Source organism: Tauraco erythrolophus, chromosome 20 (assembly GCF_009769465.1).
Source record: "Tauraco erythrolophus isolate bTauEry1 chromosome 20, bTauEry1.pri, whole genome shotgun sequence".
NCBI lineage: Eukaryota > Metazoa > Chordata > Aves > Musophagiformes > Musophagidae > Tauraco > Tauraco erythrolophus.
This window is the reverse complement of record NC_141484.1, coordinates 13,343,948-13,364,494: the sequence shown is the minus strand read 5'-3', so window position 1 is coordinate 13,364,494 and position 20,547 is coordinate 13,343,948. Positions and strand designations below refer to the sequence as shown.

At 44.5% G+C, this 20,547-nt stretch overlaps 1 protein-coding gene across 1 annotated transcript; it reads right to left on the bottom strand.

The window, feature by feature from the left end:
- Positions 1-1,088: 1,088 nt before the first annotated feature.
- Positions 1,089-20,276, bottom strand: LOC104371557 (myosin heavy chain, skeletal muscle, adult-like). The gene is made up of 38 exons (XM_086624283.1): positions 20,070-20,276; positions 19,838-19,981; positions 19,588-19,744; positions 18,979-19,006; positions 18,769-18,880; positions 18,583-18,675; positions 18,430-18,493; positions 18,239-18,337; positions 18,035-18,138; positions 17,795-17,933; positions 16,732-16,850; positions 16,482-16,631; positions 15,772-15,942; positions 13,026-13,335; positions 12,845-12,915; positions 11,212-11,299; positions 11,000-11,117; positions 10,620-10,743; positions 10,035-10,171; positions 9,689-9,944; positions 8,088-8,330; positions 7,335-7,511; positions 7,105-7,250; positions 6,922-7,012; positions 6,444-6,833; positions 6,080-6,206; positions 5,860-5,978; positions 5,330-5,526; positions 4,768-4,951; positions 4,516-4,681; positions 4,219-4,343; positions 3,717-4,025; positions 3,412-3,615; positions 3,018-3,143; positions 2,754-2,924; positions 2,564-2,668; positions 2,331-2,426; positions 1,089-1,241 (listed from the first exon to the last, which is right to left on the bottom strand). Exons 1-38 carry the CDS (start codon positions 20,274-20,276, stop codon positions 1,089-1,091), a joined length of 5,820 nt encoding a protein of 1,939 aa, XP_086480409.1.
- Positions 20,277-20,547: the final 271 nt, after the last annotated feature.

Genomic DNA, 20,547 nt, shown 5'->3' with positions numbered 1-20,547 from the left:
GGAATAATCCAGCTGAGATGGCTGATAGAGCACAGGAGACTTCACAGCTGTGCGTGCCCACTGCACCTCTACTGTTCAGGTCAGGGTCTGAATGAAGGAAAAGTGTTTGACAATTTCCCCCTTCCCTTCTCCCCTCATCCCCTTTGATTCTTCCCAAAAATATATCGCCAGTTTAGTGTGTAGGTGGGCCAAATGGGAGGTACAGGTATGTGGGGAAGGAATGGAGGACCACACCCATCAGTTTTCTTCTTTTCTCTTGCTTCAGGCAACGCCATGTGCAGCCTGTTGTGCAAGAGGTGACAATGCTGACCTTTGAGGTGACCTGTTGAGGAGGTGGGTGCCCTACGGGGCAGTCCTTCCAGCACGTGGCCCCAGGCAGGGCTCAGCGTTTTGTCCACTGCAGGGAAACTAGGAGCAGGTGGTGGCTGCAGCTGAGGGAATCTAGGGTAAGAGAGATGGCACGGCTTAGGGGCACTGCGGATGTGTCGTAACAGTGCTCTGTGTGCCAACAAACGTCTCTGACAAGGCACTGTTGGTCCTTCACGGTGCAGTGCACTGTGACTTCTAATAACTTACTCACACAGTGATGTTTAGGCTTTGTGACAGCCGGCATCACAAACAAAAGCAGAGAAAGGAAAAAGGAAAGGGATCACCCTCTCTTGCCTCTCACGTGGGAAGTAAGCTGTGCTGAAAGGACAATGGGAGAAGCATTAAGAGTATGGGATGGCAGGAGCAGGGCAAGGAGCTGCTGGAGACAGAAGAGAGCACAGGCAGGACTATCAGTAGACTCCATAGGAATGGCCAGCCTCCAAGTTTGCATTAGCTTCTCCCTTCTCCAGCCAAGAAAAGTAAGAAACCTTGTGCTAGAACGCAATATCCCAACCTTGATTAGAAAAAAAAAAAACAACCCAATGAAAAAAACAAACGAACCACCAAAGAAGGCAATGTTCATAGTGTCTATGCAAAGGAATCTACAGTCTTTATTCTCTAGACATTGGGGTGGGTACAAAGACTCATTGCAGAAGAAAGCAACAAAGAGGTTCACATTTTGTACATCCCTCAAGTCACTTTTCTGCCTCATGACAGCCTCACTCTTCCTCTTCTATCTTCCTATGAAACTCCCGGCTCTTCGCTCGGAGCTTGTTGACCTGCGACTCTGCAATGTCAGCCCGCTCCTCGGCTTCCTCCAGCTCGTGCTGGATCTTGCGGAACTTGGAGAGGTTGACATTGGACAGCTCCTCCTGTGCGGGCAGAGGGAGTCGGTGGTGAGGAGCCCAGGGCAGGGGTTTGGCTCCTCCTGCACCTCGGCCTTGCAGGGCTGTGTCTCTTCCCTGGGGAAGGCACAAGTCTCCATCCCCCACCCCACACTGCTTACACGTAAGCCTCACAGAGACCTCCTCATCCTCCCCTTTTTAGAAGATCCATTGTGGACAGAGCACAATAGCGTTGGAACATAATTCTGATACGGAATGTGGGAAGGAAACAATCTGGGCAGCTGGAAATCAGATTTTGGTAGCTCTGCAAATAAGTGTTCAGCTATCTCTGTAGACCCTGAGATGGGGTTACGAATTCGTAAGAGACAGTGAGTCCATGAAACCTCCTCAGTGTCCCTCTCAAATCCCCTTATCTGAGTCCAGGAGCCCTTGTCTGTACTAGACTGTTTGCAGCAGCAAAGAAGCCATGCTCGGTCATTTCTAAATTCAGAGGCTGCAGGACTTCTCGCCATCTGTCCCTGATAGCAGGGTGCCCAGGGAAGGCAAAGGCTCCTTGCACAGTTCTAAATGCAGTGGACAATGTGGCTTGGGAGGATACTTCTAACGCCTTCTCTAGCTGCTGAAATTTCCCTGGATGCATCCAAAACATGCAATTCACAGAATCACAGAATCAGAATGATTTCTTATGCTACATTTTCTGTGTTCCAGGGCACAGAATTCTGGAGTTTTGCTTCCATGTAACTACCAAGTTTCTCCGAACTGCGAGTGTCACGGGCATCTTTGGTAAAGACAGTTACATGAATTTCAAATTTCTGAACATATGCTCTTCTCAAAACTTCTCAATATACGGTATTATCAGTGGTATGAACAAGAACTCCTTACAGGCTCCTTAGTTCTTCTAACGGAAAACAACGTTACGTGCACGTGCCCTCCCCGTTAGCCCTCCTATTCGTTCATCGGTTTCATTCCCACAGGCTGGGCTAATTTATAAACATTTCAAAGAACTTGAAGCTCTCCATTATTGACCAGTGGCCCTTAACAAGTTTCTTATATTCATCTCCTCAATGACCATGCTACCTGCTTGGAAAGTGTTTCTCGACTCAGGGAGATACTTACAGCCTCTTCAGATTGTCTCTTGTAGGACTTCACCTTCATTTGCAGCTTGTCCACCAGATCCTGCAGCCTGAGAATATTCTTCCGGTCTTCCTCAGACTAAAGCAGATGGCAAAGAGGAAAGACAATGAATTGGTTTCCCCACCATGTGTGTTAGCAATTCCCCTTGGCAATCAGGTGCAAAAATTTTCACTTCCTGCAAGAGGGTGTCAGCCCCAGGAGGCCTCCTGCCTTACCTGGTAGGTTAGTTCCTTCACTCTCCTCTCGTACTTGCGCACACCCTTCACGGCTTCAGCGCTGCGCTTCTGCTCAGCATCCACCTCCCCTTCCAGCTCCCGCACCTGCAACAAGAAGCCCATCTTTGGAGCTTCCCTGCTGGCTGCTTACATGACATGTTCCTCATGCTCAAACAAAAGCCCTACGCACTCTGGCCTCCAGCTTCTGGATTTGCTTCTTGCCTCCCTTCAGTGCCAACTGCTCAGCCTCATCCAGACGGTGCTGCAGGTCCTTCACTGTCTGGTCCAGGTTCTTCTTCATCCTCTCCAGGTGAGCACTGGTGTCCTGCTCCTTCTTCAGCTCTTCTGCCATCATGGCTGCCTGGAAAGCAAAGGATCAAAGCCGTTTTGGGGCTGGAGACATTTAGGGGGAGAATGTATCCACTATCAGTGGTGAAAGGAGTCCCCAACTCACATCTGTGATGGCCTTTTTGGCCTTCTCTTCAGCGTTGCGGGCTTCCTGGATCGTATCCTCCATTTCACCCTGAATTTGGGCAATGTCTGTTTCCAGCTTCTTCTTGGTGTTGATCAAGCTGGTGTTCTGCACAGAGAGGGATTGCAAGACTTGTATTCTGAGGCCTGCAATAGCAAACCTGCACCCCGAGCCAGGTCTTTAGTCTTCAAGCTTGCAATTCAAAATCTGGAATTCTTTTTAGAATGATTGGTGGGCTCAGGTGATGGGCTCTGAGCATGCCTTTCCTTGCGGGCAGCAGTAGACAGGCCATTCTAGTACTCCCTGTTCTCTGCTGTGTAGCAGCCCTCTGTGTTTGTCAAGTGCCAACATAACTGCTTTTGCTCCACGCCCTTACCTGGGTGTGGAGGAGCTGCACACGTTCAGTGGCATCCAGCAGCTCCTGCTCAGCCACTTTCCTCGACCGCTCCGTCTGCTCCAGGGCTGCCCGGAGCTCCTCGATTTCAGCCTGCAGCAGGTTTGCTCTGCGTTCCACCATGGCCACCTGCTCCTTCAGGTCCTCCTGTGTCCTGAGAGCATCGTCCAGGTGTATCTGGGTATCCTGTAAAAAAGACAAGAGAAATCACAAGGCGGCAGTGGGCACTTGGGTGCCAAAAAATGTCAGGGATGTCATTTCTCTCTCTGCAGCTTTGCTGAACAGACCTTGAGCACTGCCTGGGTGTTTCTCAGGTTCTTTTGTGCCTCTGCAGCCACGCGGTTGGCATGGCTCAGCTGGATCTCCATTTCATTCAGGTCTCCCTCCATCTTCTTCTTCAGCCGCAGGGCTTCATTCCTGCTCCTGATCTCAGCGTCCAGGCTGCTCTGCAAGGACTCCACGACTCGGAGGTGGTTTCTCTTCATCTGGTCAATCTCCTCATCTTTCTCTGCTATCTTCCTGTCAATCTCCGACTTCACCTGGTTTAGCTCAAGTTGGAGGCGCAGGATCTTCCCCTCTTCATGTTCCAGGGAGGCCTGGACAAGTGCACACAAACATTTGCAACGTTGATAAATCTCCTTCTCATGTTCTAGGTAATTATAGACTATTTCAGGAAATCTCAGCTGGTTGCACTCCCCAGCCAGCACAGAGAGAGACCAAGTATTTTTTAGCCATATTTCCCCATTGATTGTATTTTTAGTGCAGTCACCTGTGATTATTGGCACGCACCTCAGCTTCCTCCAGAGCAGCCTGGATTTCAGATTTCTCCTGCTCAATCTGCTTCTTGACTTTCTCCAGCTCATGAATCGCCTTTCCTCCCTCGGCAATCTGCTCCGTGAGGTCAGCAATCTCCTCTGTGGGAACAAAGACCAATGGCATGGTCAGGCACAAAGATGAACGAGAAGGGCCCTGACACACCAAGGTGATGGGCATCTTTGCAGACCTACAGGCACAGACCCGTGTAGAGTGGTGGGTAGTAGTGGGTAGTGAGAAAGCTCTGCCAGGAGCAGAGGGCCAGGGACTTACGCTGCAAGTTCTTGTTCTCACGCTTCAGCGTTTCCAGGTGGTCCAAGGACTCCTCATAGGCATTCTTCATCTTAAACAGCTCTGTGCTGAGAGAGCGAGACTCCTTCTGGGAGGCTTCCAGCTCAGCCTGTGTTTCCTCATACTTCTGCTTCCACTCTGCCAGGATCTGAAGAGAAACAGGGTCTCAGTATGGATGTGGCAATCAGGAGGGGATGCTCTGCCCAGGAAGCCCAGGGCTGGAGCCCAAAAGACCTTGTCAAAGTTCTTCTGCTTCTTATCCAGAGCCGCGCAGGCAGCATTGGATCGCTCCACGTCAATCATCAGGTCCTCCACCTCGTTCTGCAGCCTCTGCTTTGTCTTTTCCAGAGAAGCACATTTGGCATTGACGGCTTCAACGTGTTCCTCTGCATCCTGCAGGCGCTGGGCCAGCTTCTTCCTGGGAGGTGGTAATCATAACTCATAACTGACAACTGAAATGGACATTGTTTTTTCATTTTCACCACAGTGCTGAGGTCCATTGCAGTACTTGTTCCCCATGCACAGAGTGCAGATGGTCATTTTTCTTCCCTTTCTCTTTCCCCAGGGTCTGCCTATCCCTCTGACTTCTGCACACACCACACATTGCCTTTCTCCTGTATTCTTTGTCACGTAGCCTATTTTCCTTGTGCTTTTCAAAACCACACCCTTTGTAGTACGTTTCTGTTTCATAGATCTCCTCCTCAACGTACTAAAGGCTTTTGCCTTTCAGTATCTCAGTGCTTTTTTCAAATTTCTCTTGTTGGTTTCTGCCAGCCTTCTCCACATTCCCACATACTTGGCCTCCTCCAGCTCCTCCGTGCGCTGAATGGCATCCGTCTCATATTTGGTTCTCCACTGGGCCACTTCACTGTTGGCCTTGGACAGGGCACGCTGCAGCTCCCCCTTGGCTTCCTGCTCCTCCTCATATTGTTCCCGGAGCAAGTCACAGTCGTGGCGAGCAGACTGCAAGGCGTGGGCCAGGGCGTTCTTGGCCTGATGATAAAAAGATTGCAATAAGGAGTAGACGTATCCTGGGAAATTTTCTCTTACTGGCATTTAGACACTGGAATCTATCCCACAGAAAATTTGATTAACAGCCTGCATGAAAAAAATAAAAGCCACAGTTTGATATATTGTAAAAAGCTGGTAGTCTTGCACTGACAGGGCCTGTATTTCATGATACATATGAAATATGTATCATATTCAAAATATAATGACAGGATATTTTTAACTTTTAATTAGATCATCTTTTGAACTCTTGAATACTGCATCAAAAATAATGTGATGTAAAATATTTATTTCATATGTGACATGAAATATCTTCACCTTTATCTCTTCTTCTAGTTGCCTCTTCAATTCTTCAATCTGCTGGGTAAAAGCTTGTTTCCCTCTAGACAGCTGAGAAATTAAAGCATCTTTTTCGTCCACCTGGCGTGCATATTCACCTGGAAAAGTTTGTAGTTAAGAAAGTATTTTAACAACAAAGAGAATAATTTAGGAGATTCTCCCATTTCCAAATTAGAAACTAGAACTGGAACAGTCATACCAGATTCTGTCTGTAGACGCGCTTTTTGAGCACTGAGATCGCTGATCATGCGCTGATTCTGCTCATCCTTTGTTTTCAATTCACTTAGTTGGTCTTCCAGAGTGCGGCACATCTTCTCCAAGTTTGCCTAAGTGATAATCACACATAAGAAAACAGAGTTAATAGCTCAATTCTGCATTAATTACAGCAGGAAATGTGTCCAGAAATGCAATTTACGTATCTGGGGACTACATGGATACGTCCACAGTTCTATGCATTAGAATTGAAGAAAACAGTTCTATTACAACTTGATAATAATTGAATAAGATAAGATTAAAAACAAATATTACGTTGTTTTCAAAATATTAGTAAAGTATTTGTGTACCTTGGCTTTGGAGACAGACTCCATGTTACTGGCCAAGTCGTCAATCTCCATCTTCAGCTCACTCTTCTCCTTCTCCAGCTTCTGCTTCACTCGTTGCAGGTTGTCGATCTGCTCCCCAAGCTCAGCTGTGCTGTCCGCGTGCTTCTTCCGCAGGGCGGCAGCCGTGGCTTCGTGCTGCAGCGTGGCCTCTTCGAGGTCGCGGCGCATCTTCTGAAATTCTGCCTCGCGCTTCTTGTTCACCTCGATCTGAGCTGCAGTAGCCCCTCCTGCTTCTTCCAGGCGCTCGCTGATCTCCTCGAGCTCCCTCGAGAGGTCAGCACGATGCTTCTCTGCTTTTGCCCGAGAGGTTCGTTCTGCCTCAATTTCCTCCTCCAGTTCCTCTATACGAGCCTGGGGAACATTAGGGACCCTTCACACCCAGGCCCTCCTCCTTCCAGACCTGAGACTGGGTGAGAGAGGGGGAGGAACAGAGACTTGCCTGCAGCTCCTTGATCTTCTTCTGTAATTGAATGCCCAGAAGTTGCTCATCCTCGATTTTGCTCTGGATTTGGCTGATTTCAAAGTCTTTCCTTTGGGCAAAGCAAAGCAAACCGTGTTAGAGCTCAAAGAAAACAGACAAGTGCACCAGCCCGATGTTCAGGTGCCCCACGGCCACACTTACTTCTTCAGTTTCTCATCCAGCTGCTGCTTATCGTTTTCCAAATCCATTATGCTGTCATGGGCCAGCTTCAGGTCTCCTTCCAGTTTCCTCTTAGCTCTCTCAAGGTCCATGCGCAGTTTCTTCTCTTGCTCCAGGGACCCTTCCAACTAAACAGAAGAAGACATCAGTGCTCTGCCAGCCAGGTCAGACTCCATACCTGTCCTGTCCTTGCTGTATGTCTGTGTGCTTACATCGTCCACTTGCTGCTCCAGCTTGGTCTTAGCTTTGGTCAGCGTATTGACTTTGTCCTCTTCTGCCTGCAGGTCGTCCAGTGTCTGCTGATGGGCCTCTTGGAGGGCTTTCTTCTCTTTTGTCAGCTTGGCAATGGTCTCATCCAGGGCTGCCATCTCCTCTGTGAGGTTTTTCACCTTTGAGGAGATGGGAGCAAGTGCAGATAAAAAAGTGTTGTTTAAAACTTTATGCTGTATAATATCTGTATAAACTCCTCTCCTGTGAAGACAGGCTGAGAGAGTTGGGGTTGCTCAGCCTAGAGAGGAGAAGGCTCCAGGGAGATCTTAGAGGAGTCTTCCAGTACCTAAAGGGGACCTACAAGAAAGCTGCAGAGGGAGTTTTGACAAGAGTGTGTAGTGATAGGACAAGGAGAAATGGCTTTAAACTGAAAGAGGGTGGATTTAGATTAGATATAAGGAAGCAATTTTTTACAATGAGGGTGATGAAACACTGGAACAAGTTGCTCTGAGGAGTTCTGGATGACCCATCCCTGGAAGTGTTCAAGGCCAGGTTGGACGAGGCTTTGAGCAACCTGATCTAGCAGAAGGTGTCCCTGCCCATGGCGGGGGAGGTGGAACTAGATGATCTTGAAGGTCCCTTTCAACCCAAACCATTCTATGTTTCTGTGATTCTATGATAAGGTCTCTTATATACAGAGGTCTCTTATGTAAGAGGTCTCTTCTTGAGTGAGAGTGACCTCTTCTGCCTTATACCTTATTTTCCGTGGCATGTTTTTCCTTCTCAACCTTGGCCAGTGTTAACTCAAGGTCATCAATATCTTTCTTCAGCTCTGAACATTCATCCTCCAGTTTTCTCTTCTTGGCTGTCAGCTCAGCATTAATTTCCTCCTCATCCTCAGCTCTTTCAGTCACTTCTTTAACTTTGGCTTCCAGCTGTATTTTGGTTTTGATGAGCTGGTCACACCTTTCCTCAGCATCAGCCAAAGCATCAGCTTCCTGTTGGGAAAATACCGGTTTTAGGGCTATGTTTTTTGAGGGAATATTGAGATGATTACCTTCATAGTTTAGAGTCCTAGATAGCAGTTTTGTTGTTAAAAAAATGGTTTATGTCCCAACATAACAAAATGTAATATAGAATTGATTTTATATTATTGGTTTTAAATAGCCAGTTTTGAAAGCTAAAACCAAATAAAACTCTTTTCAATCTACGTGAAGGCCCAAGTATTTTCATATTTGTGCAAGGTATAGATCCAATATTATCCCATGACATTGAACATTAGAATAAAGTACATAAATTCGGGTTTAATCATAGGAATATCTCACACATTTATGACGTGCTAAGTGAAAACCATACGCCAAGATGTATACAAATACCAAGGTCACAGTTATGCTCACATCATTCCTCTATTTCTCTTTTTTCACCCTACTGTCTTTTTGGAGCAACTGTTTCTGATTTAGATTTTGGTCACCACAGCCCAAAAATAATCAGCATCTACAGATCTGGCTTTTCTCTGTGAGAACCTCATCAGTTAAGAAGAAAAAGAGTTCCTGGAAAATTTGCCTCTCGGCTTTTTTTACAACAGATGTCCTGTGTTATTTGTTATATTTTCCTCTGAACTTTCAGTCTAGGAGAAATAATATGAAAGAAAAATGATAACTTTAGCGGTCAGTGGATTTTTTCATCTTTTTACAGTTCAAGATTCTTTAAAAAGGGGGCTGTGTAAATTTTCCTATGTGTCACATATGCTGCATAGTATCACTTTGAGGATACAGTTTTTTCTCTTCTGTGAATGATCTAAATTAAAACCCACAGCATTACAACACTGCAGATGTACCACATAATTTTATGTAATGATTCTGAGTGTTTTAGGAGGGCAAGTTGAGAATATTAAATTATGCTTCCTCTCAATTAATTCAGTATTGCAACATACATAGTAATATAATAGTAATAAGCCACCATCTTCACTGGAAAGAAACAAATTATCTTGTTTAATTGGAGAATTAAGAGAGGAAAGAAAAGTCCTAAGAATTCCTAGTCATGTGCACATAAGGATATGCATACTCCTTTATGAGAGGTAGGAAAAAATTGCTAGAACAACAAACATATGAATAAAAGTAAAGTTTCTTGATTGCTCTGATTCAGTTTAACTGAATGTGAAAGATACAGACCTCAGCACACATCCTGGAACACTCTCACCCATGGAATGACTCCAGCCTCCTGACAGCCCTGGTAGAAGCTAGTTACATTTTTAAGAGCATCATTTAATGAAATACAATGGAACTAAATTGTTGGTTCTCTGTGACTTCTGAAAATGTAGTTGTAAGTTAGGATGAGGTACACTGGTAGTACTCACGGCCTGCACTTGGAGCTGCAGGTCGTTTTTTTCCTGCACAAGTTTCACCATTTTCTCCTCTAACTCCTTCCTCTTTGCCTCAGACTTTGCAAGCTCTTCCTTGGTTTTCTCAAACTCTTGTTTCATGTTGGCCATCTCCTTCTCAGATTCTGCACTCTTCAGCAAGGGCTTGATCTTGAAGAACAGCTTCATCCAGGGCCAGTGCTTCACATTCATGAACGCACGAATATTGTACTGGATGCAGAAAACGGACTCTCTGAAAGGTAAGTCAAATTAATATTAAATATTTAGACCATGATGGCACAATAAGCCAAATGCAATGAACCTAATTTGAAGAAATGTCTACCTCCTCTCCACCATTCTCTGGTACTCCATTCTCATCAGGAAGCCCCTGCACCTGGCCTGTGTGCGAGTGATGAGCTGTGCCAGCTTCTCATCCCTCATCTCTTCCAAGAGGCCTATCAGCCCAGCTTTGAAGAACACCTTAGGCAAGAACACGACAATAGGTGAAGTGTAGGTACTTGTTCACTGCACCCCAGCACCCATGGCAGATAATACAAGAAGTTAAGAGAAAGAGCAAACCCACAAATAATGTATGTAGGGATAGACTCTCTTTTATATCTCCAAGCTTCTAGTTACCTGCAGTTGAGGAACTATAATAGCCAGACATTTTGCCTTTGTTTTTATTAACCCTTGATACTTTAATTCTACAACTTTGTCTTAAATTAGGAACCCTTAATTAATCCTGAATTAAATCATCCTATGCCAACGAATTTCAGTTTTATTCAAGTGTTGAGTCAATATGTACTTAGTTGATTTCTTTTAAGTATAATATTTCATCATTTCACATAATAGCTGGAGAATCTGAGTGTCATTCTCAAGATATGCAAACCAAAACCACATAGTACTTGAAAATAAGCAGTCCTTGTACCTTGGTGTGACCGAATTTGTACTGAGTGTGGTCTATATCAATTGATCCAAGAAGTTTCTCACAAGCCTTCTTGCTGTCAATGAACTGTCCCTCTGGGATAGCACTGGCATTTAACACTTTGTATCTGGAGGACAAAATGGAAGGACTTGCATTGGTCTCAATGATCTTAAGGGTCTTTTCCAACCTAACCGATCTATAATTCTACCAATACAAAGAGGTCTATTGTTGAGAGCGATTGGCAAGAAAGAGTCTAAGAACTGTTGAGAACATAATGGCACTGCTAAACAAACTTTAGAGAAGGCTTTAGTCATCAGAGGCGAAATTTAAATTTCACAGGCTACTCAAGAGGGACAAAATGATCCAGTAAGAGGAAGTCTGACCTCTGTTTAAAATCTGCATACAGGACTCTGTTGGGAAATCCTTTCCTGCAAATTCTGATGCCTTCCAGCACGCCGTTACACCGCAGCTGGTGAAGCACCAGTTCATGTTCCATGGCACCTAGCAATTCATAGCACAAATACATGTTATATTGTGTAATACAGAGGGGAATAGCTGCACCATACTGAAATCCTCCTATTTGTGAGTCTCTTACCAGGTGTTTTTGTTTCATTTGGGATGATGCAGCGTACAAAATGGGGGTGGGTGCTTCGCAGATTGGTCATCAGCTTGTTTAAATTCTCCTGGGAGAGTCATTAACAAAAGTTTATATTAGCAAATGTTATTTCCACTACAAGCATCAAGCCATCTGAAATGAGATAATATCAGACAAAAATTATCTTGCAGAATCCTGAACTAAAGCCCCTGCACCAGTTTTTCTGACCTTCCACAGATCTTTGTTGTTACTAACTTCACGTGTAAAGTTCTTCTGATTAATCCATAGGAAACATTGTACTCTTAAACATACAGTTTTAATAGAGTTCACTAACTCTGGCGGAATGCCTTCATTAGAAATGATATCCATCTTCCATTGGATATACCCAGAGAGACAAACTGGCGCCTCTATGAGGCAGTTTGAAGCATATTACAGTAGACACTTCAGATGGCTCATATGGAGCACACTATATAGAACCTTCTTGTTTTCCCCACTGAAAGCAAAAGGAACAAAAATGACAAGCTGCGTTTGATATGTCTAGATTACCTGTTTATCTTGTAAGGTGAGAATAAGGTAAGATGAATCCTAGCCTTGTTTTGTAATTAATATCTGTATAATTATTTATAAATAATTACTGCCTATAATTAGTAGAGGGAAGCAGGTGCCTCCAGAGGCCATCTCAGAGTATGTAAATTAAGCCAAAACATTAAGATGTCTAAAGAGTAACATGTGGAAACAAGAGGGATAGTGGAAGAAAGTTTGAAAACAAAACAGAAATGCAACCCAAATGCAGCAAATACTTCTCCTATAACATTAACTCTTAAAGTCTTATGACCTTTAAACATAGGCTTATTGCGTTATTTTGAACAGTACATGCTGGCAGTAATTTCCCATTTGCAAGGCCAAGGCACTACAGCTAAGACTATTTCTCTTGGGGCATATACACACATGTCCATGTCCTGTTTCAGAGGCTAGAGGCTGTCAGGTGATCACGAATCACATGACAGCAGATCTGTAGAAGAAATTAGGCTATATCAAGAAGGGAGTCCTAAATGAAGGATGAATATGGTAATAAATAACCTCAGGAGAGACTCGGTATTTCACCTGGCAGAAGCGTATGGAGCAGCCAAGCAGCAAGACTTGATTATGACAAAGAACTATCAAGTATGTGACATCTCTCAGGTACCTGACATCTTAAAAATCCATAACCCAAGGAGTGGTGGCATTTTAACTATAAGAGATTCATCTCTGAATCATGGAGAAAAGCTAGAGATATAAATGGAGCAAACAGGTCATCCTCCAGACCAGTAGGCAGAATGTTGTTAAAGGGCAATAGAAGGTTCCAAAGCCAGAGGTGGACATCTGAATGAAATCTAGTATATTTTAGGTATATTTTAGAAGATTTCTGTATGATGTTCTTCCATCTGGAAATGTCATCTTGGGACAAATGGACAAAAAGAAAAGTTCTGCATTCCATGGAATGGAGCATAGATTACAGTGGATTTATTCCTAGCAAAATATGGCCCAAGAACTTCAGGGTCTTTTAACAAAACCAATCCAAAAAAAGACTAGCCATTTTACATGGTGGCTTTAGTCCTCATCTTAGGAAGAAATAGTGAACTCTTTACTGTACCCGGAAAAGAGCTGAGACAGTCTGGAAGGAAGAACCCTTCTTCTTGCCACCTTTCTTGCCAGCACTAGCCTCTGCAAAATTGAAAAATAAATAAAACAGGGGTTAGATTTTTGCTTTTGCCTTTTATGATTCCTTTTTGCAATCTGTACATCAGTGAAAATATGGGATTCATAGAACCAACCTGCTTCTGCTCCACCATAGTTGGCAAAGAGTAAAGCCAATGTCTTCACAGATGATTTCTGGTACAAACCAATGACAGTTTCATTCAGGGGGTCTTTGTTCTTCTCAAGCCAGCCAGTGATGTTGTAGTCCACTGTACCAGCGTAGTGTATCAGGGAGAAGTGGGCCTCGACCTTCCCTTTGGTAGGCTTGGGCTTCTGGAAGTTACTGGACTTGCCCAGATGCTGGTCATAGAGCTTGTTCTTGAAAGAGGTGTCAGTTGCCTTGGGGAACATGCACTCCTCTTCCAGGATGGAGAAGATACCCATGGGCTGGAAGAAATGCACAAGGGAGACAGACAGTAAATTAGTTTTCAGAGCAATAATGACCTTCACCTAGGCAGAGTAGTGGAACACAGACTGAGATACACATCAGGAAATATTATTATTTAATTACATTTTCTGCTGGAAAGTGAGATTAAACATAATCAAGCTTACATTTTTAACACCAAATGAATATAAGGATTAATGGAAATTTATTTAGTTTGTGTTAAGAACCTGCTTTAAAAAATCAGAGCAGTACCTTCTTACCCAGAGGGACTCAAAGCACACACTGATGACAAATTGAACATGAGCCAACAATACACCTTTTCAGCAAAGGCAGCAAACTGATCCTGGGTTACATTGAGAGTGTTTCCAGTGGCTCAGGGGAGGTGATCTTTCTCCTCTACTCAGCTCTACTGAGAAACATCTGGATTGCTGTGCCCAGTTCTTGACTCCCCAGTACAAGAGGATATTGACATAGTAGAGTGAGCCCAGTGACAGGCCACAAAGATATTTAAATGACTAGAACATCTGACACACAAGGAGAACCTGAGAGAGATGGAACTGTTCAGCCTGGAGAAGAGAAGGGTCTGGAGGGACAGACCTTTCTCTTTTCCAGGCTGAACAGTCCCTCCAGACAATCCCAGTGCAGGCACTGACCCTCACGATATCATTGTCTCTAAACCGGAGAGACCTGGATTTGACAGATGGACCACTCAGTGGATAAAGAATTGGCTGAATGGTCGCACTCAATGAGTTTCAGTCAACGGCTCGATGTCCAAGTGGAGGCCACTGATGAGTGGCGTTCCCCAGGGATCGATATTGGGGCTGGAGCTATTTAACATCTTTGTCAGTGATATGGCCAGTGGGATCGAGTGCACCCTCAGCAAGTTTGCTGATGACACCAAGCTGTGTGGTGTGGTTGACACACTGGAAGGAAGGGAGGCTGTCCAGAGGGACCTGGACAGGCTGGAGAGGTGGGTCTGTGAGAACCTCATGAAGCTCAACAAGGCCAAGTGCAAGGTCCTGCACGTGGGTCAGGGCAATCCCAAGCACAAGTACAGGCTGGGTGGAAAATGGATTGAGAGCAGCCCTGAGGAAAAGGACCTGGGGGTGTTGGTTGATGAGAAGCTCAACATGAGATGGCAATGTGTACTTGCAGCCCAGAAAGCCAACCGTATCCTGGGCTACATCCACAGAAGCGTGGCCAGCAGGTCGAGGGAGGGGATTCTGCCCCTTTACTCTGCTCTTGTGAGACCTGCCCCACCCCCCCTCCGGAGTACTGCATACAGCTCTGGAGTCCCCAACAAAAAAGAACATGGAGCTGTTGGAATGGGTCCACAGGAGGGCCACAAAGACGATTTGAGGGCTGGAGCACCTCTGCTATGAGGACAGGCTGAGAGAGTTGGGGTTGTTCAGCCTGGAGAAGAGAAGGCTCCGGGGAGACCTTCTAGCAGTCTTCTAGTACCTAAAGGGCCTACAGGAAAGCTGGAGAGGGACTTTTTACAAGGGTGTGTAGTGATAGGACAAGGGTCAATGGCTTTAAACTGAAAGACGGGAGATTTAGGTTGGCTATAAGGAAGAAACTTTTTACAGTGAGGATGGTGAAGCACAGGACCAGGTTGCCCAGAGAAGTTGTGGCTGCCCCATCCCTGAAAGTGTTCAAGGCCAGGCTGGATGAGGCTTTGAGCAACCTGATCTAGTGGTCAGTGCCTCTGCCCATGGCAGGTGGGTTGGAACTAGGTGATCTTGAAGGTCCCTTCTAACCCAAACCATTCTATGATTCTATGAGTCTATGATTCTATGATCTTTTCAATGTGTGTAAATATCTAATGGGAGGGGATAAAGAAGGCAGAGCTAGAGGCTTCTCTGTGGTGTCCAGTGACAGGAAAAGATGGAACAGTCTTGAACTGAAATATACAAAATTCTATTTAAACAGAAGAAAATCGCTTCTTTACTCTGAGAGTGTTCAAAAATTGGAGCAAGGTCCCCAGAGTATTGGTGGGGATTATCCACCTCGGATTATTCAAAAATCCAACTGGACATGGTCTTCAGCAACCTGCTCTAGCTGACTCTGCCTTGACCAATGGGGTTGGACTAAGTGAACTCCAGATCTGCCTTCAAACCTCAGCAGTTTTGTGATTCTGTGGTTGTAACTACTGATCATCCTGACAGCCACTGAACTTTTTATCCCATTTGCGGTGCAACTGCCTTCTCACTGTCAGTTAAAGCACGCACATGTAAGTGTGACTGTGTGCTGACAGTTATGTACATCCATCTTCTATGTTAATGTCTCACTTGACAGAAAAAATAAACTGCAGGGCAAGGTATTTTAAATAACAAAAGCTGAATATTTGGACATGAACATAGAAGATCCCATTAAAAACTCAGACTAAATAATTGTAGAATTTCTATGCATGATTTGCATGTGAACAGGAAGGATACCTTCTCGATCAGCTCAATGCAGGCAGCCAGGTCCATCCCAAAGTCAATGAATGTCCATTCAATTCCTTCCTTCTTGTACTCCTCTTGCTCCAGCACAAACATGTGGTGGTTGAAGAACTGTTGCAGTTTCTCATTGGTAAAATTGATGCACAGCTGCTCAAAGCTGTTAAACTGGAAATAAAATAAGAAAGACTCATATTTGCAAGATGCAGTAATAATTGCAAAACCTCATCCTTTAAAAATAAGGAATGCAGTTATGTTGGCTTCCTTGTCAAGTCTGTGCATTTCTTCAGTCTGCTTTATGTCTATATAACAAAACAGAGAAATGCATCAAATTAGCTGTCCACAAGGAATTTTTTTTCATTGAAAAAAATGTGAAGATATTTCCTATAAAATCTGAGACCAAATTACAGGGAGGAAAAAAAACAAGCTTAGGCTTATCATGATATACATGTTTTTATAATATCTTGTCTTTTATCATTTAAACCAAGGAATTCTTCTTTTTGAATCATTCTGTACTTTTGAGTTTGCACATCTTGAAATAAGACAAGTCGTTGAAAGGTCATTTTTTACTTCATGATGAAAAACAAGGCAAATAGCTGCAAATAATTATGTGATGGTATTACATCTTCTTTAAAAATATGTCTCAGAGTGATCATAATATCCAATTGTCACTTCTGAATAGCTCTCACCAAATCTTTGTTACTTACATCAAAGATCTCGAAGCCAGCAATGTCCAGGACACCAATGAAGTACTGTCTGGGCTGCTTGGTATCCAGCTGCTGGTTGATACGAACAACCATCCACAGGAACATCCTCTCATAGACAGCTTTTGCCAGGGCACCTACAGCATTGTGAACCTATAAGAAAAATAAATGCCTCAAGTTACCATACAGAGCAGAGGAGAATCAAAAGGATCTTAATTCAAAACATGTTTCCAGGTTACCACATACTTCTTACCTGCTGCGCAGTTTGACCCTTGGTCACGTATTCATTCCCAACCTTGACTCGGGGGTAGCACAGTGCCTTGAGCATGTCTGCTGAGTTCAGACCCATCAAGTAGGCAGCCTTGTCAGCAACTAAAAAGGCAGAGGAAAAGGAAGAATTTAATGTCACAAAGACTTTGAATCCTGGAGTGTTCTCTAAAGGCTGCAGGGTTCAGATTTCTGTTCTTTGAAATCTTTCAATAGATTCTCAATTTTGGTAACGTCAAAGTCATCATTATGCATTTTGAGCTTTTCTAAAAGTATTTATGTTTGAAAATCTCATTGCAGCAGGTAGAAATAATGATGTTTTCAAAAATTTTCTAGCACAAAATTGAAAGCTACCGCTTGTGTCTGAATATTTGTAGTACATGCGTAGCTCAGGAGCTTCAGTGACAACAGTCAGGTACTGATCTACATTCAGGTGATCAAAAACCCAATATTTCAGGTGGAACACAGAAAGGACATCTCTGTTCTCTTTCAGATCCAGAGTCTGCAACCCTTTATGAGCTTTGGTTTCTGATGTTCAGTAAAACTCGCTGGGTTTCATCCTTTTATCTATGGTGCTTCCCACCTTCGGCCTAGTCTTTTAGCAAGAGGAGCCAGAGAGCAGGAGACATGGGTCATAGGTCCTGCCCCAACAAAGAAGACAAATCAAATAGACCTCTCACATCAGAGTTCCCTGATCATCTGACAGGTGAGAATGAAGGGTCCCCCATCCTGTTAGAGCTGAACCACTTGGCTGTTTCACAATTCCAAGCCATGTTCCAACAAATATATGACTAATAATGTTACAGAAAGGACATCCATTGCTCCTGACTTCCTGGAAGTACATAATAGTTTAAACTATTAATTGTTCATAGCATAAAATACAAAAATCCTGAGGTCAGGTAACTTGATGTACTCGGAAGAGGAGATGGGAGATTTTTTTCTGGCTTGCAGTTTTCTTTGGGATCCTAAAGTCCAAAAAAGAGCAACTTTTGCTGTCTTCCACATCCATAGTGGCTTACAGAAGGGTTAATCATGGAGTTTGATGATACCTTCTGTGCCATCGGGCTCTGCCTGCTCCTCTCTTGGTTTCTGCTTGAACTTCAGGTTGCCATAGTGCATGACAGCCCCTGTCAGCTTGTAGATGGCTGTCTTTTCATCTGCGGTGAAGCCCAGGATGTCAATGGCACTCTGGTAACACAATCAGCAAAGTGAGATATTTGCATAATATTTGCAAATTATATTATTTGCATATGACCTGTGTCTGTTGACCTGTTTTGTAAGTTACTTACATCTGTGGCCATCAGCTCCTCCTTGTCATCAATGCTGGGAACAGTGATCTCACCTTGACTCACAAAAGGGTAGTCATATGGGTTGGTGGTGATGAGGAGCATTTCTGAAAATAAATGGGTTCATGGGTTAAACATCATTGGCTTTGTAGTGTAGTTACATGTCGCTCAGTGCTCTCCTCCAAAACGTTCGGTAATGCCTCCTACCAATTAGCTCTGGCTTCTTGTTGGAGGTGATCTGGTAGAATATGTGGTAGCTTCTTTCTGCCTTGAGCTGAAAAGTTACTCTGGACTTCTCCAGAAGATCTGGCAAGGAAGGTACAAAGAGTGAGGCACAAGACCGCATGCTGAGGTGGGAATTTTGGAAGGAATGGGATCAGGCCAGGAGAGTCTCTTACAAGTCTCAATGTCAGCAGAAGCCAGTTTGCCTGTGGCCCCAAAGTGGATTCTGATGAATTTGCCCTGTTAAGGAGAAGAGGCATTTCAGCCATACCACTAGCCCATCACTACTGTTATAATGAGGAGGGATTCTGTCCAAAGCAACAGCTTACAAAGCGTGAGGAGTTGTCATTCCTCACGGTCTTGGCGTTTCCAAAGGCCTCCAGCAGTGGGTTGGCGCTGATGATTTGATCCTCAAGCGTTCCCTGCAGGATGACAATTATTCCTGGTTATCCTTTCCAAAAATCATGTCAGGAATGGAGGAAAGCATTGATTCAAGCCAGTGTCCATTATTTTACCTGCATTTTGCCTGATTGCTCCTCCTTCTTCTTCTCCCCGCTGGCTGCAATTGTTGCAAAGTACTGGATGACACGCTTTGTGTTCACAGTCTTCCCTGCACCGGATTCTCCGCTGTCAAACCAGAGAGAGAAGCAGAGAACGTGTGGTCAGGCAGGAGGTCCCCTGGCACCGGGCAGCCCCGCAGGGACCCGAGCAGGGAGGGTACGTACGTGATCAGGATCGACTGGTTCTCGCGATCTGTGGGAGAGGCAGAATGAAAAGTAGTGTCAGCAGCTGTCCTGAGTAACACTGAACCGAATTAAACTGAATGGTAAGTAAAGCTGTAAATGGAAGCTAGGGCTTCTTCAGAAAGTCCAAGAGTACCCAGTTCCCTTCCAAGTCCTAACAGTAGTAAGTATAAGCCCAAATGGATACATAGAGGTGTCAGAGGCATGTGATCCTGAGGCATGATGTGCATCCACTTGCCCTTCACACAGTTCTTATCAAGAAATCTAACCAAACTGCCTGTCTTCAGAATAGTGGATTATATGCAATAATAACTTCTTCTGTACTGTCAGTGAGAAAAAAGTAGCAAACTGAGTCAAGTACTATTTCTGCAGTGAGAGAGTGTAGAATTTCATACAATACAGTGCAAATAATACACAGTGCTGACTCCATGCATGCTTCTGGGTCAGTTTCACTTGAAATTAATTCCTGCATAACTTGATCAAATTCTCAGTCAAACATCTCTGTGGCATTTTTATCTGGCTTGTCACATGCTCCAGTGAGATCAGGGGCCTTTTTGGTTTAGATTGCTGTGAGGGAGGTCAAGAGCTTACCAGTCAACATGAACTGATAGGCGTTGTCAGAGATGGAGAAGATGTGTGGAGGGGCCTCCTGGCGCTTCTTGCCTCGGTAGGCCAACACCACCTCCGGGTTGTACACCGGCAGCCACTTGTAGGGGTTGACAGTGACGCAGAAGAGACCCGAGTAGGTCTGCGAGGAAGGGAGACAGCACGTTGGCTTCCACTTAGCCTGGCAGAGCAGTTGCTCCCAGCTGCCCAAAGGAAGACTGCTGCTGGTACTTACGTAGATCATCCAGGCTGCATAACGCTCTTTGAGGTTGTACAGCACAGCGGGTTCATGGAGGTGGGTCATCATGGCCATGTCCTCAATTTTGTCATACTTGGGAGGGTTCATGGAAAAGACCTGATCTTCCTTTACGGTCAGGGTCTGCCAAGAAAAAGAAAAACTCATGTATGTCAGCTAAAATCTCAGAGTGGGAATCAAATGGTGTCCTTCAGCCTTGTTTTTAACTCACCTCTCCACCTTCAGTCTTGACAGTGACCTTCCCTGATTCTCTGCTCTGGATTGTCCCTTTCACAAAGGATTCTTTAGGATGGGCCACAAAGACCGATGACTTGGCATCAAAAGGCTTGTTCTGGGCTGCAATTCTTTCCTTCTCTGACTTTCGGAGGTAGGGAGCTGCCTCCCCAAAGACAGCCATCTCAGCATCTGCAGAGGCCATGTCTGCACTTCAGCGAAGGTACGTCAGCAGAGGACTCTAATGAGGAAGAACAATGTGGCACTGATTATTTACATCTGTTCTGTAAGATGGGGAAAAGTTTTGTACCTTGTGTCTCAGTTTCTCTTCATACTCTATTTGGAACATTTAACATGAGCTAACTAGAGACCTAACTTTTACGTCAACTTAAAAAATAGGAAGTTTTAGTTGATGTAGTCTAAGTCTTCAAACATTGAGAAGAGTAACTTTTAACAACCTTTGAGAACTGTGGGTT

Coding starts and splice junctions, on each gene's coding strand:
- LOC104371557 (XM_086624283.1), bottom strand. CDS start 20,276: ATGGCCTCTGCAGATGCTGAGATGGCTGTCTTTGGGGAGGCAGCTCCC. Junction 10,744..10,999: donor TATGCAGATTTTAAACAGAG/GTCAGACTTCCT, acceptor TTTGTCCTCCAG/ATACAAAGTGTTAAATGCCA. Junction 3,616..3,716: donor ACACCCAGGCAGTGCTCAAG/GTCTGTTCAGCA, acceptor TCTTTTTTACAG/GATACCCAGATACACCTGGA.